This window comes from Equus caballus, chromosome 19 (genome assembly GCF_041296265.1).
Source record: "Equus caballus isolate H_3958 breed thoroughbred chromosome 19, TB-T2T, whole genome shotgun sequence".
NCBI lineage: Eukaryota > Metazoa > Chordata > Mammalia > Perissodactyla > Equidae > Equus > Equus caballus.
This window is the reverse complement of record NC_091702.1, coordinates 6376783-6391163: the sequence shown is the minus strand read 5'-3', so window position 1 is coordinate 6391163 and position 14381 is coordinate 6376783. Positions and strand designations below refer to the sequence as shown.

The 14381-nt window shown below is 56.1% G+C and overlaps 1 protein-coding gene across 1 annotated transcript in view; it reads right to left on the bottom strand.

Annotated features, from left to right (window-relative positions):
- Positions 1–575: 575 nt before the first annotated feature.
- LOC111772182 (ral guanine nucleotide dissociation stimulator-like) overlaps positions 576–14381 on the bottom strand; it is a 45818-nt gene continuing 32012 nt past the window's right edge. Inside the window, exons 8-21 of the mRNA XM_070243066.1 lie at positions 10516–13604; positions 9939–10049; positions 9076–9186; positions 7861–8042; positions 6312–6505; positions 5790–6169; positions 4816–5031; positions 4358–4461; positions 3786–3855; positions 3652–3678; positions 2653–2730; positions 2144–2218; positions 1070–1590; positions 576–863 (exon numbers count right to left, since the gene is read on the bottom strand). Coding sequence (XP_070099167.1) covers positions 1450–1590; positions 2144–2218; positions 2653–2730; positions 3652–3678; positions 3786–3855; positions 4358–4461; positions 4816–5031; positions 5790–6169; positions 6312–6505; positions 7861–8042; positions 9076–9186; positions 9939–10049; positions 10516–10641 — 1815 coding nt within the window. The 5' untranslated portion in view covers positions 10642–13604 and the 3' untranslated portion in view covers positions 576–863; positions 1070–1449. The remainder of the gene's footprint in view (positions 864–1069; positions 1591–2143; positions 2219–2652; positions 2731–3651; positions 3679–3785; positions 3856–4357; positions 4462–4815; positions 5032–5789; positions 6170–6311; positions 6506–7860; positions 8043–9075; positions 9187–9938; positions 10050–10515; positions 13605–14381) is intronic.

Here is a 14381-nt window from a genome sequence, read left to right as displayed (position 1 = left end):
GACACTGAGGATGGGAGGTCCTGCCTGCTCAAAGTCCCTGCACAAATGACCTTCCCCTGGCCTTGTCCTCTCCACACGCACGGTTTGATCTCCTTACGTGTTTTCCCCACTTAGAGCCGATGCGTTTTCAGTGGCTGAACTAGAAAACTACAAGTTCCCAACATGGGGTCCAGAGACACGTCCACAAGAGACGCAGGAAATGTTTCCTCTCCCTCCAGAGTGTGGACGGGCAGCCCCTCTCCTGGGGCACAGAGTGGGCCTGGCAAGTGGTGGCTTTAGGGCCCCCCACATTTCCGTGGTGGATGCTCAGCCTGAGAAAACACCTCGACCTCCCATCTCAGGGGTCTGAGGGGCTGTCTCTGCTCCTGGCCCAGCTTCACGATGCTGACACGGACCTGTCCTCTGAGGAGGGGCACTTGGGGGTCTCTTCAGCAGCCAGGGAGGGGCTGCACCTTCCCCCCTCTCCCACACACAATAATCGGATGACTGCAAAATGTCTTACTCCAGTGAGGAATCTGAGAGTCTGGACAGCGTTTAAATTAGCAAAGAATGTGAAAGAACCACCACTCCCAGGCTCTAAGAGAAACAGGACTTTAATACAACGGTATGCAAATCTGGCATGAACTATTTACAAGCAGTGATTCTCACCCCTACAGAGATGGAAGTGGCCTCAGGAAGGGGTGGCAGGCGGTGGGGCCCTTGCACCCTGAGTGCCCCAGCTGGGCCCCTGCTGCTAAGCAAGAGGTCATACGACAACGGGACGCTCACTCTCTCCTCAGCTTCATGATGGCCATGCTCTCTGGGCCTGGAGAGATTTGCTGGCCAACTAGCACCGGGGCTCCAGCTGGCAGGACAGGCTGTAGCTACAGGATAGAGTGGCACCTGTGAGCCTCCCACAATCCACAGCCCTGGTGTCCTTCCCGGCATCTGCCCAGCAGCTGGAGCCCAGCTTCCCCAGCCATCGCCATGCGACAGGTCAGGGCTGACAAGGGAGTCATGGACTCAGGCTCTCCGGACTGGCCAGCAGGGGGAGTGCACCTGTTCCTCCCCATGTCCTGTCCAGCCTCACCTCTCGTCCTCACTGAGCTGCTCCATGTCCCAGAACCAGGCCCTGAATCGCTCCTGGGGCTCTAGGTTGTAATTCTCTGCAGCCTCCTGGAGCTGCACGATCTCCATCATCACTTTGTGCTCCTGGCACCAGAGGGAGGAGAGGATGCAGACAGAGCCTGCTGGGGATGCTGCAGGGTCTTCAGGGGGTGAGGAGTGGGGCAAGGGGCTGGTCCTGGGTCCTTGCTCACATGGGACCCTCCTTCCCTCCAATTCCACGCAGGACCTACCTGTTCTCAGAGGTGGGTAGAAGCCCCTCCCGCAGGAAGTTTTGCTTGATGCCCACCGCTGCCCCCACCCCCTCACTGGATGGGTCTCCTGATTCTCTGTCATCCAACACTCTCAGTAAATGTAAGATGCAGCGGGTGGTGCCCAGGAGAGTTCCGCCCAGGGGCGTCTCTGGTTTCCACGCCCCTCTCCTCCCTGACATGGAAAGCCACAGCTGCTCACCTTTTTCTTTTTCTCGTGGTTGATCTCATTGCCCTGGAAGGCAGACAGCAAAAGTCCATCAGAACGAGCCCCCTAGCTATGACCAGCCCCCGTGAACACCCCTTCTCATGGTGACCAGCTCCAGGTCTAGGAGGGGGCTGGGCCTGACAGAAAACAGGACTTGGACCCAGGCCAGGCTCTGGGCTCCAGAGAAGGGAGGACATGGGGGCCGACACTCAAAGACCCTGTAGCCCAAGCCCCTCTGATGACGGACAGGGAGGCTGAGTCCTCAGGCAGGAAGGGACAGCTCCATCAGTGTGCTGCCTGTCTTGGAGGCTGACTTCTCTCTCGCCTCCAACAAAGCCCATGCGGCTCTGCAGGCGGGCAGCTCTGCTGCTTCGCCAGCCTGGGGACCCGGGACGGGCTCCACGTGGAGCCTTCGTTCCCTCATCCCTAAGAGGGGCACACTGTCCCAGCCCACAGGGGAGCCTGGGAGGCTGTCACGACAGGAAGTTACCACATTCTGACCACTCAGGTCTTGGTACTGGGACTGTGTCTTCCCAAGTCCCAACCTGGTCATCCCCTTCTGGCCCCCGGCCTCACTCACATTTACGTAATCCTCCATGGCAGTGTCCAGCATGATCAGGTCAGTTAGCATGCTGCCCAGGAAGGGGACGATGCCCTGTGCCATTGGGATTAGATGGGATGAGGCCCTGGTCTCAGGTGTCCCCATGACCCTCCCCTGAAAACTCCTCATGCTCAGCCTCCTGGCCCAGCCCAGGGTCCCCACACGGAGCAGCCTCAAACCCTTTATAGCCGGACCTCAATCCCCACCCCTCACCCTCCAAGAACACCAGACTCCTCCTGGTCACCTCCCAGGGCCTGCTTTTGGCTGGTCACAGGGCCTTTAATCCTTGGCCCCTCCACTCTCCCGACCCACCCTGCTGCAGCTCCCCAGGCCCTCCTCCTGGTCACTTCTAAGGGCGGGTGTCAGGCTCTGCGGCAACAGGAGGAGGGCTGCAGGAGGAAGGCCCCCCTCTCTGGATTGGAGCCCCCAGCTGGGAGGGCAGAGTCCCCTCCTCTGACCTTGGAGCCCCTCCCCACAGGCGCACTCACCTTCTGCTGCTGCCTCTTCCGGCCTCTCTGCAGGGTCCTCAGCAGGGTGGCAAACTTGGAGGGCTGCTTCTGCCAGGACTGAGGACAGGGTCAAGGAGGCCATCCTCCCCTCACCCCACTTCTCCTCAGCCCCTCTGACCTCAGCCCTGAACGTCTGACCCAAGTCAGCTGGTACCCATGCTACTCCATCCTCCAGCACACTCTGATTCTAGAACAATCCTAGCTCCAACACTCTCGCTGTGTGACCTTGGGCCGAAGGCCTGTCCTCCTTGAGTCAGCCTCCTCATCTGGAAAGTGTGACAACTCCCCCTACCTCGCAGGGTCTCCTGAGGACTCAGCGTCAGTGACGGTCTACATGGTTCTGGCTCTCACCCCACCCGGCGTGAAAGGGTGGGGCGGGGCTGAGAGGACACTTCGGTTTCTCTTTCATGTGAAGCCTATGAGGTCCACTCAGGAAAGATCCACCGAGCACCACCAGATTCCTGGACACTTCCCATAAGCCACCTGGGCACCAGTTACTGCTGACTAGGACCCAGGTGAGTGTTCCTGACAGGGACAGACTAGCAGGGACCGTGGTAGGGCCAGTGGGGAGTCACACATGCACAAACATCTGTCATGCTCCAGTCATTCAGACTCAAGGCTGGGCAGCCCATTTGTCCACCTGGCCTGGGGGAATGCCTGGCAGTGCCCATCCCGAGGGCAGGCAGGGTGCCCTCCTCGTGGAGAAGTGGTGAACACAGAAGGAGCAGTGGGGGCCTGGCTTCCTAAAGACACACTGAGCTGGTTCACGGAAGGAACATACGCCCGTCCACCCCATGCACGCAACAGCCTGGAAGAATCTAAGTGCTGACAGCGTGGACCAAAATGGAAGGCAGCCCCTGCTCAACCGGCCAGCTCAGCATCCCCTCCGGGATCAGCCCAGACACCCCCACTTCCTGCCATGACCGGGGCTTCCCACCCCACAAACACCTCCCCCACCTGCCCATGGAACAAACATACCCCATCTTCCTGTTCATCCAGGGAAGACTGGAATTGTACACAGAAACTCCAAGTGAGAAATGACCGTCCACATCCTGCCCCGTCCCCCTTCCCCACACCCCGCCTCTCCCTCCACATGCCAGCCTCCACTCTACCTTGATGAGCAGCTCCCAGCTAAGGGAGTTGTCCTCATCACAGAGCTTTTTAAATTTTCGGCAGCTCTTCCTGAGGGGGGAAAGGAGGAAGGAGAAACTCAGGAACAATGGGGCAGGGGGCATAAGTGCAAGTCCCTTCTCTATGAGAATCTGGAAAATCCAGACTGCCCGAATGAGGATTTTCGTGGGGGTCCTCTGAGCACTGACGTCACCATGGGACTGCAGAGGGGGCTCTCATGTTGGTCACCTGGGGCTGCCACTCCCTTTTCTATGCAGCAGCTGTATTTTGACCAATTTGGTTTTCCACTGGGCACAGATTTCTGCTGCTGTATGGCAAACACTTGAAAATCTCCACTTTGGTTCAACCTACTATGTGACAGCGAGGGAACCTGATTCCTGAAGCAGAACTGGGGGCCTAAGTTGCCAGTGAGGATCAGGGACACTGCACACCCAGCCAGGCCCTGTGCCCAGGGCTTACTGCCACCCAGGAAGCTCCAGCCGACGAGAGGGCAATGGCAGACACGTGGGAGCTCCCTCCTCCCCCTGGTCCTCCTGCGGAGAGGCCTCCCCACCTGGACACCTTCCCCCAGGTCTTCTTCAGTCTGTGTATGGGCACGCTCTGCAGAGCCGAGAGGACTGCGTGCAGGGAGGAGATGTTCCTCAAGGCTCGGCACTCCTGAGGAGGGAGAGGAGGAGCTGGGAGGGGGAGCAGGAGCCCTGTCTGCTCTGGCTTCAGTCCCCCTCCCTTCCACTCTCCCCTCCTGAGTGGGACAGATGGCCAGGGCGCCAGGGTGGGCACAGGTGGACCAAAGAGTAACACTTCCAGGAGGAGGAATTTCGCTCAAAGTAGGAAGGAGCCAGGGAGGAAGTGAGCATCCCACCACTGGGACATGCGAGTCAAGGTCAGTGTGCCCTTGACAGGAAGGACCTAGCGACTGTGCAGGGGCTTAGAGTGCAGCCTTCAGTCCTGAGAGCTGAGCAAGGAGAAGGGGCAGTTCCACGGCTCTGGAGAGGGTCTCCCCCCGCATACCCTGGCCACCTCGATCCACCGCTCCAGAACCTTGGCCCTGCCCCGGGCCGTCACGTTTGGGTCCCCAAGGCAGGACGTCATGACACACTTTACTACTCTGTTGAACTGCACCACTGTGGCCCAGACGGTGGGTGCCACGTTCTCATGTCCGGGCCGGTTTCTTTTGCCCCAGGTGGAGCCCAGACACTCAGAGGGCTCGACGTTCTTGAACACTTCCTGGGGAGGAGGGGGAGTGTCACTCAGCCCTGCCACGGCCCAGCTGAGTGTCCAAGCAGGAGTCACCAGTCTAAGGAGGGGCTCAGGAAGCTGAGGATGTGTTCTCAGCGTGGTGGGAGCCCCTCGCTTTCATTGTTCTTCCACTGAGAGCACCCAGCACAGGAGGACCCGGGACTCCAGACTGGTGGGGAAAGGACAGGAGCATTTACACACAGCCCTCCCCCACAAACTGCAAGCTCCAGAGGGCTGCTCCGCTTGGCTCCTCCCAAGGGGGCATCTCCCTGCATCCTGAGCATCCTTGGTCCCAGGCCCCATTCCGCTGCACATTCCCCTGTGCCAGCTACACCCACGGGCTTTGTCAGGTTGTCTCCCTTTTAGTGAAGTACACGTCTGGTGCATCACAAATGCTGAGGCTGCTGAGCATCCCGAGCAGATGGCTGGGCCGCCTGAATTCCTGGCTGCACACAGTGAGTTCTCCTCCCCGACCTCTCGGCCCAGGCCCCACCAGGCTTCCTCTGTGTTCTACTTCACTCCATGTGCTCAGCCCCTCTGTCCAGCAGGTCCTCTTGGTCCCCATCTCTACAGTGTGAGGGTGGAACACGAAGGCTGGGGAGTTGCCCAGATCCCATGGTTGAGAAGTGGTGGAGCTGGGATTGGGACCCAGGTCACAGGAGCAGCCACAGGGAAAAGCAGGTCTGGGCCAGCTGATGGCATAGGGGTGGCCTGCCCCACCCCGCCCTGAGAGCCCGGGTGCTCACCGCGTCAATGGCCGTCAGCTGTTCTGCCACGTCCCTTGGGGAGAAGGCCATGAGGCTAGGCTTCCCATCGGGCTGCTTCTTCCCGGTCACTCGACAGGGGTGGGAAGCCTCTGGAACCGGAGCTGAGTCTGCGGCTGTTACTGGAGCCTGAGGTGGACATCCCAGCAGACCCCTTGGTCCCGTTGAGTCCAGTTCAGGACCTGGCACTTGGGCTGGGGCTGCTGATGGCACTCGCTCGGGGTCTGGAGCAGCTGAGGGCGCTGCTGCCGGTTCCAGCGCTAGAAGTGATGGCAGAAATAGAACTGGAGTTCCGTCCAGCTCCAGATGTGGCCCCTTTTCTGCCTCTGCACCTGGCAGAAGTGCTGGAGCTGGGGCAGGAGCTGGAGAAAGAGAAAGGGTCAGCTACATAAGTTGCTTTCCATGTGCCTTTCCCCAAACAGGAAAGATCCCACTGTCTTTAAATGAATCCCCAGTCGTGACCCACCCACTGGGGTAGTCTTCCAAGCCTACGGTCTCCCTTACCCTCTGTCTCCAACTCAGTGGCCTGGAAAAGGTCCACCTGGATGAGAAGAGGGGTGGCCTGGTGCTTCAGGACTGAGCCAGGCAAGAGGTCCTGGAGATACGCCAACGTCAGGTTGATCCTGGAGTGGCGCAGCATCTGCCACATATCCTGGGAGTTCTCCTGAGGCCGGGGGCCCCAGATGGGAGAGAGGGCACTGGGGAGAGGCATGTGTGAAGAGAGTCACAGGCCTGGCCTGCTGTTCCACACTGTGTTCCCACAGCACCTTCTCTGTGCCTGAGCCCCAGAGGGTGGACCAGCCACTCCAATCCCTGGGTGGCTGTCCTTGCACTGGAAGGCCTGGTCATCAGCCAATCTAACAGAGAGACTGTGTGAGTCTGGTCTTCCACCTGACACTCTTTTCCCAAAGGGCCTGGACATAGCCTGCCCCATCCTCCACGCTCGAGCATCAGGACTGAGGTTGGAGGCAGATTTGTGACCAGGCTGCTCACCACCTACTGTTCTGGGCCCCAGTGGCGGTGCTTAGGAGAGGTGCATGTGCAGAGGGCAGGGAGAGGGAGAGGGAACTGTGGAAGCGAGGAGTCTCTCAGTGGCCGTCTCAGCCCAGCCTCTCCTCTGCTTCCCATGGCGGGACTGGCACCCCGTGAACAGGTCTCTTTGATTCATTTCCTCCTGTAGGGAAGACCGCAGACCTCAGGCCTCCCACAGAAACCCCAAGAGGTGTGAGATCCAGGGTCTGCCAGTCCATCCATAGCCACAGTCCCCATGGTCTCCTAGCCCCTTCTGTGGACACATGAGGCCCTCCCTCTGGACCCAACACCACTCATGGTCTTAGTTGGTCCTTGAAGTCTGTCATCGTGGTCTGACTATGAGAGGATGCGTCCATATCTAGAGGAGGCCAAGAGGGTGTGACATCTAACGTCCTCTGGGCATCAATACTCACGATGCCCAGAAGTGAGCTTCTAGCTCTCAGGCTAGAATTGAGCCCCAGGGATAGTGTCTGCTTCCTTCATTGGACATCCTTAGTGTGTAGGAAAGGGTATGAATGTAGTAGGAGCTTAACATATAGTATTGAATGAATGAACCCCATCCAGAGCCTTCCCAGAATTCTGAGTGGGCCTGCGCCTCCTCTGCTGCCCACAGAGACCACTGCTCTGGCCGCACCGAAGACAAGGACCAGGATCAGCTAGATGGACTCGCTAAATTGTCTTGCCAATAGGAAAACAGTTTGCTTTCATGTACTTTTCCACACTCAGGAAGGCCACAGGCCAGCGAGGGGAGAGGCAGGGAGTCTCCTCACTGGGGACGGAAGCTGTAAGCGTGAGGACACGCAGCATGAGCAGCAGCCCCTTCTGTGGAGTCCGGCACCAGGCAAGCGTCTGCCGTGCTTTCTCCCGTGATTTCCTTCAGTGACCCTGTGAGGTTCATCCTCTTACCACCCCACTATTCGGATGAGCAAGGTGACGCTCAGAGAGTTGTGGGGACGTTCCCAAGGCACACGTTTATTAGGTAGGAGACTCCCTGCTGTGCTGTGGAGGGGTGGGCACTCACCTCTGGAGCAGCTGGTCCAGGACCTGTGGGGTCGGGTAGAAGGCCTGGTACACACACGGGAAGGTGGTGACGGAGATGGATCTGCCGTGGAAAGATGGTTGCAGGCAGCCTACCACCTTCTGCACTGCGCCTGCCTTGAGGGTCAGCATCGTGTGGGCCTCAGCCACGGACAGGGTGGGTTCCTTGGCATACCACGTGGAGAAGGAGGGACACAGAGTCAGTGGAGTCACCATGAACCACCAGGGGCATCAGGGTCTGGAGCTCAGACCAGAACCTCCCAGCACCTCAGGAAGTTGTGCAAGAGGGACGAGAGCCCGCCTTGAAAATGGTTTTGGACTTAAAAGTACAATTTGATTTTTAGGGGAATGACAAACACTCAGTACCTTCAAGGCATTCTGTGACCTGAGGAACAATTGTACCTCTGTGCATTAAGAGCCTGAGGTAAGAGCATTATCCCAGGGAGTCATCAATGAACATCCCCACCACAGACAGGAGCAAAGAGATGATTAGTGACCTTCCGCCAATCTGCGGTTCTATGTCATGGCAGACCTGGAAAACTTAGAGTCTATTCGGACACGCTTAAAATGTGCCCTGCAGTGTTGGCTCAAATGGCAACAGAATTGGGTCATGTCAAGGTCCAACAGCATCGAAAGGCTGAATCACTGTGCAAAATGTCCTCCTCTGTGGAATATGATGAAGTCACTTAAGGCCTCAGCTCCTGACCTGAGCGGCCTACAATGAGTTGCCGTGTTCTATGCAATGACAAGTAGCAGAGAAATGTATAGGATCCTGTAATCCCACCGCCATCCTCTTTATGTGTAAATCAGCCCAGCAAGTGTGATGATTCGTGAGGCTTGGAGCAGGTCTGCAAGGACAGTGGCCTGAGTGCTACACAGCTTCACAGCCGGGTAGTTACATCAGTCAAAACAGGAGCAAAATGCTAAGGTCCTCATGGCCTCGTGAAAAGTGATAACAACATTAAGCATTTCCTCTATGATTCCAAGAAACATGTGAAAAGTGTCTTTCCACCCTACCCCACAGCTGGCTTGGGAGGAGAGGAGGCCCAGACTCCTTCAGGAGCAAGGCCGTAGGACACTCCGTTGGGAAAGCCCTGTGAGGGCCCCAGGGGTGTGCTCAGATTCAGAGCTGGGTTCCAGGCCCACGCTGAACATCTTGGGGGGGGTGGGGGTAAAGACCTTCTGCTCCTGCTCTCACCTCAGACCGGCACAGGATGCTGCTGGCGGCCTGCTGCTCCTGCCCCTTGACTAGGGAGGGAGAGAAGTCGAACCCAACACATAACTCTTCAAACATCTCCTGAGTGGAGTTCTGGAAAGACAATGCCCAGCAGATGGGCCAGGAGGCATCAGGAGCCTGCTGGACATCGCCATATGGGGACACCCCCATGAGAATTTCTGTTCCCTAGTTCAGGCACAGATGGACATCCTCACAGACATCTGACCAGGGAGGGAACTAGATGAAACTTCTAAGGCTCGGGATTAACACAAGGGCAGAGGAGCTTGATCCCCAGCACCCACCTGCTCAGCTTGCCAGCCTGGGGTATGAATATCACAGACTCACCAGTTTTACAGCACGTAACAAACTGCTCTGATTCGAAGTGTTTTGTGAGATGACAAGTGCAGAGAAATGTATAGAATCCTGTAACCCACGCCCATGCTCTTTGTGTGTAATCAGCCTAGCAAGTGTGATGATTTGTGAGGCTTGGAGCAGGTCTGCAAGGACAGTGGCGCTGAGTGATACAGCTTCCCAGCCGGGAAGTTACATCAATCAAAACAGGAGCAAAATGCTAAGGTCCTCATGGCCTCGTGAGAAGTGACAACAACAGTAAACCTTTCCTCTACGATTCCAAGAAACATGTGGAGAGTGTCTTTCCACCCGAGCCCTCAGCTGGCTGGGGAGGAGAGGAGGCCCAGACTCCTTTGGGAGTAAGGCCGTAGGACACTCAGTGGGAAAGCCCTGTGAGGGCACCAGGGGTGTGCTCAGATTCGGACCTGGGTTCCAGGCCCACGCTGAACATCTTGGGGGGGGTGGGGGTAAAGACCTTCTGCTCCTGCTCTCACCTCAGACCGGCACAGGATGCTGCTGGTGGCCTGCTGCTCCTGCCCCTTGACTAGGGAGGGAGAGAAGTCGAACCCATCATGTAGCTCTTCAAAGATCTCCTGCGTGGAGTTCTGGAAAGACAGTGCCCGGCAGATGGGCCAGGAGGCATCAGGGGCCTGCCTGCACATCGCCACAGGGGGACACCCCCATGAGGAATTCTGTTCCCTAATTCAGGCACAGAGGGACGTCTGCACAGACATCTGACCAGGGAGGGAACTAGATGAAACTTCTAAGGCTCAGGATTAACACAAGGGCAGAGCAGCTTGATCCCAGCACCCAGCTGCTCAGGCTGCCAGCCAAGCCCCGGGGTATCAATATGACAGACTCACCTGGCTGACAGCACATAACACTCTCCTCCTGCCCAGGAGGGACCCACTCCTCACCTGCTGCCTTCCCGCACAGCGCCCACGCGTACACACACACACCGACACTCACACACAAACCCTCACACAAGGTGCAAGGGCTATGGGGCTGCTCAGGTGGGATCCGAGTTGTGTCCTGCCCTACAGTGGGCTGCCCTGGGCTGCCCCACATTACCTTTGGGTACCTCCTGCCAAATTGGCCATGAGGCTTGATCCGATGTCCACAACAACACAACAGTCTCACACTCTGGGCTTTCCTGAGCCTAGAGCCTCTGAAAACTGGTACACAACAAGTAAACATGTTGTACTCCGAAGTGTCTCCAGTCAGATGAACTGGCTAGGGGTCTGTCTCTAGAATTAACTGCCTGGTTACCAGAGTTCTAAATCTGTTGGGGTCTATCGCCAAGGAAGTGAGGTCACTTTTTCAAGATTCCATTACCTGGGCTGCTTCCTGTACTCGGACCTACCCAAACCACCCCCATGTCTTCTTCTTAACTCTACATGAGGAGCTTCCACAGCCCCCGCCACAGCTCCCTGGGAATGTGATGAGGGTCCCAGCTTTGAGGAGGCAGAGCAGAATTCAGACCTCCTTTATCTTACCAGTTCTCTGTCCTGGAAAACTCATTGTGCCTCTCAGGGCCTCCCCAGTCTCCAAACCTGCCCAAGGGGAATCCGCCTAGAATCTACTTGCTAGGGACATCATCAGGTGTATATGAAATAATATCCATACCACCTGTGAGGTGGTGTCAAGTGCAAGTAATGCACAAACAAAGAGATGGAAGAATTACGAGAAGGGATGCAGCATGAACACCACTCAAACCAGGCCTGGGTTCAGCAATGCGCTATTGCAACAGGCACTTCCTCTCTTGGCCTCATTTCAATGTCAGCACAAGGAGAGGGTTGATGAATGAAATCCAGACACTGTCATCCTCTGGATTCAAACCTCTCCATTGTTTCCTCTTCTGTTTAGAAAGAGACCCAAGAGCCTCATCTTGATCTGTGAGGTGGGCAGCCTTCACCGTGGCTCCCAGAGATCCCCACCCGTGGTACACACATCCCTCACAGATTCCTGTGTGACCACTGAGTGCTTAGTGACTGGCTCTCGCCAATAGAACACAGCCAATGTGGACGAGTGTCATGTCTAAATTTTAAACACAGAAAGTCTCTCACTTCTTTCTTATTCCCTCTCTTAAGTTCCGTCTCTCTCTCTTTCCCGTGTCTCTCTCGCTCTCCTGTCCCTGAGCTGTGGAATCAAGCACACACGTTTTGAGCTGCCATACACAGAGGCCCACATGGGAGAGAACCGAGGCAGCGCCCAGGCCAACAGACAGAAAGGAACCCATGCTCTGAGTCTAAAGTGCACCTCGACTCCTTTGAGTGAACCTGAGAGGAAATTCTCTGCCAGTCGAGCATCACTTGAGGCCGCGGCCGCGGCCTTGAGGCATCTTGAGCAGAAGAACCAAGCTAATCTATGTCTGATTCCTCCACCACAAAAATTGTGATATATGAGGCATTTGCCGTTTACAGATGCAAGGCACTGGAACCGTGATTTCAGGCCCCAGGATCTGGCCCTGCCCTCCGCCGCCTCCTCTCTCCCCCCAGGCTCCCTCCAGCCACACTGGCCACCTTTCTCACATCCTCTGGCCAAACCCCCTTCTGCCCATGAGTGTCTACAGCAGGGGTGCCTTCTCCCTGACACGCCGCTCCCAGACTTGTGCAGGGCTGGCTCCCTCTTGTCATTCTGGTCCCAGGAAATGTCGCCCCAGTGAGGCCTTTCAGACCCCTACCCGGTTACCCCCGGCCCTCCCTCACAGGCCCCTGAATGTCCCCTCAGCGCTGGCTCTTTCCCCTCTCATGTCTTTGCTTTCATGCTTTTGTCCTTGTCCCCTCCAGAGTGTGAGCTCCTGACTGGCAGGGACCACTCAGTCACTGTCAGCCCTGCACTTACACCCACCTGAGCACCTGGCACAGGGTGAGCGCTCGGTGCACAGTCGCTGAGTGAAGAATTGTGAAACCCGTGTCCCCTCCTCCTGCTCTTCACCAAGTCAGACTGTGTAGAGGAGCGCTAGTACCAGGAGGAGTGAGTTCTCTCTGAGGCGGGGCACAGCCGGAAAGGCCTCTGCACGGCTATTCGCTGCTCCAGCAGCTGAGGCAGGCTGAGTGGGCACCGTGTAAGTTTAAGAAGTCAGCACAGGGACTGGATGCACACAGCCTGCGCAATGACACCACCAGTTCACTTAACATCCGTCACCGAAAACAGAAAAGTAAGTGTTTGCTTGTGATGAGAAGTTTAGCTTCTTGGTTCTTAGCAATTTTGAAATGTACCACACAGCAGTGTTAACTTAGGCAGTGCTGTGTGGCAATTACATCCCAATAGAAGTGACAACAGTGAAAACCCAACCTCATTGGGCACCACTGACGCTGGAGGCTGCCTGCCCCCTGGTGGCCAGCACCAGCACTGCAGCCCTGGCAGAAGCCACCACACAGGAAGTCTCTTTGGGTGTCCTCAAGGCAGAGGCTCCCCACTGTCCCAGGGGTAAAGGAGCAGGACCTGCAGGCTTCCAGGCCGTGGGAGGAACCTCAGGAGCCTCCCTCTCCCTCATCTTTCTGTCCCTCCACTTGGGTGTCCTTTTTTCTCAGGAGGCATCCTGACCTCAACCAAGGCAATGATTCTCCTCTCCAGCCAATTGAGGACCTCGGGAGTCCAACAAGGACTGGTCTTGTCCCTGGACTCTGGCCTTAGTTCACAGTGCTCTGGCATGTTCTTCCTTATCCCAAGTTCTCATCCACCCGAACCCCCAAACCTCTCTCAGTTCTAAAGGATCTCCTGCAGGTGGGAAAGCATTTTCTCAGGTGCTCAGAGCACAGGGCGTCATCGATGGAGAACCAAGGGCCACAGACCCTTCGTGAGCATCATACGGAACCCAGGGAGTCACCCGCTGGACGCACTCCACTTTACACAGGAGGACACCAAGGTCTTCTCTCCTCTACCCAATGTCTACACAAGAGGAGAACGGCTCCTCAGAGTAGCAGGTGCCCACAGAAGTGGACTCCAGCTCCCCAGTCCTGTGCCCTCCAGGCTGGGTCAGGGATGCCCTTGGAACAGGTACACACCTAGAAACCTCAGGGATTCTTCGGTCCGTCTCAGGCCTTCTGGTCATGTAGCCAGGAGGACGGATGCTACTGTTCTTGGCAGAGCTGCCTCCAACTGCCTTCTCCTCGGCCTCTTGTCACTTCCCTGGTGTCTGCTCTTTCCTGGGGTCCCTGCATGGTCCACACAGGAGAAATCGGTGTGAGTGTGCCTGTGCATGATTGGATGCGAACAGGAAGATGGCCCCCCCATGGACGGGGTGGGCAGGGCTCCCCTAGGACCATGAGGTCCCTGTTTCCAAAGAAAACCCGAAGGGAAGGGGTTGAGCCTTGGCCGAGGAAGCCAGAGCCCTGCCGGATTCTCTGGATTCTGACCCCCTCCTGAGGTCTGGGTCAGTCCCTCCAACTTTCTGGGCCTCAGATTCCCAAATGGACAAAGAACACGTTTTGTAAGAGCAAAGTCAAAATGGACCCTCTGCAAATGAAACAAGTTCCATGCTTTGACCTCCCCCCACTGCTTATCCTCCAAGGAGACTTCGAACCTACACGGTGTCTATTACTGGGTAAAATCACCCTCAGCACACAAAACTGATAATGGTTAAAATGGCACACGGTGAACTTTATCAGTGACTAAATATCGATGGAAGAAGAAATACATCCGAATATATTTTGATATGACTGATAAGATTCAGGAAAGTTTACTTGCTAGAAAGAATAACACCTAAACAAAACTTAAAATGTCAGAACCTGTAGTCAGTACATTATGAGGTAGATTAAAAGAAATTCAGTCATTTGCATAACAATTAATTGATTCTGAGAAAAAATAGATTCAGTGAATTAATAACAAAATGGATACACTGGAATTGTTTTATGGTGCTTATTTTATAGCAGTCAAGGAATTAATACTACTATATTGCATTTTGAAAGTCACTAATAGCGTAAATCTTAGAA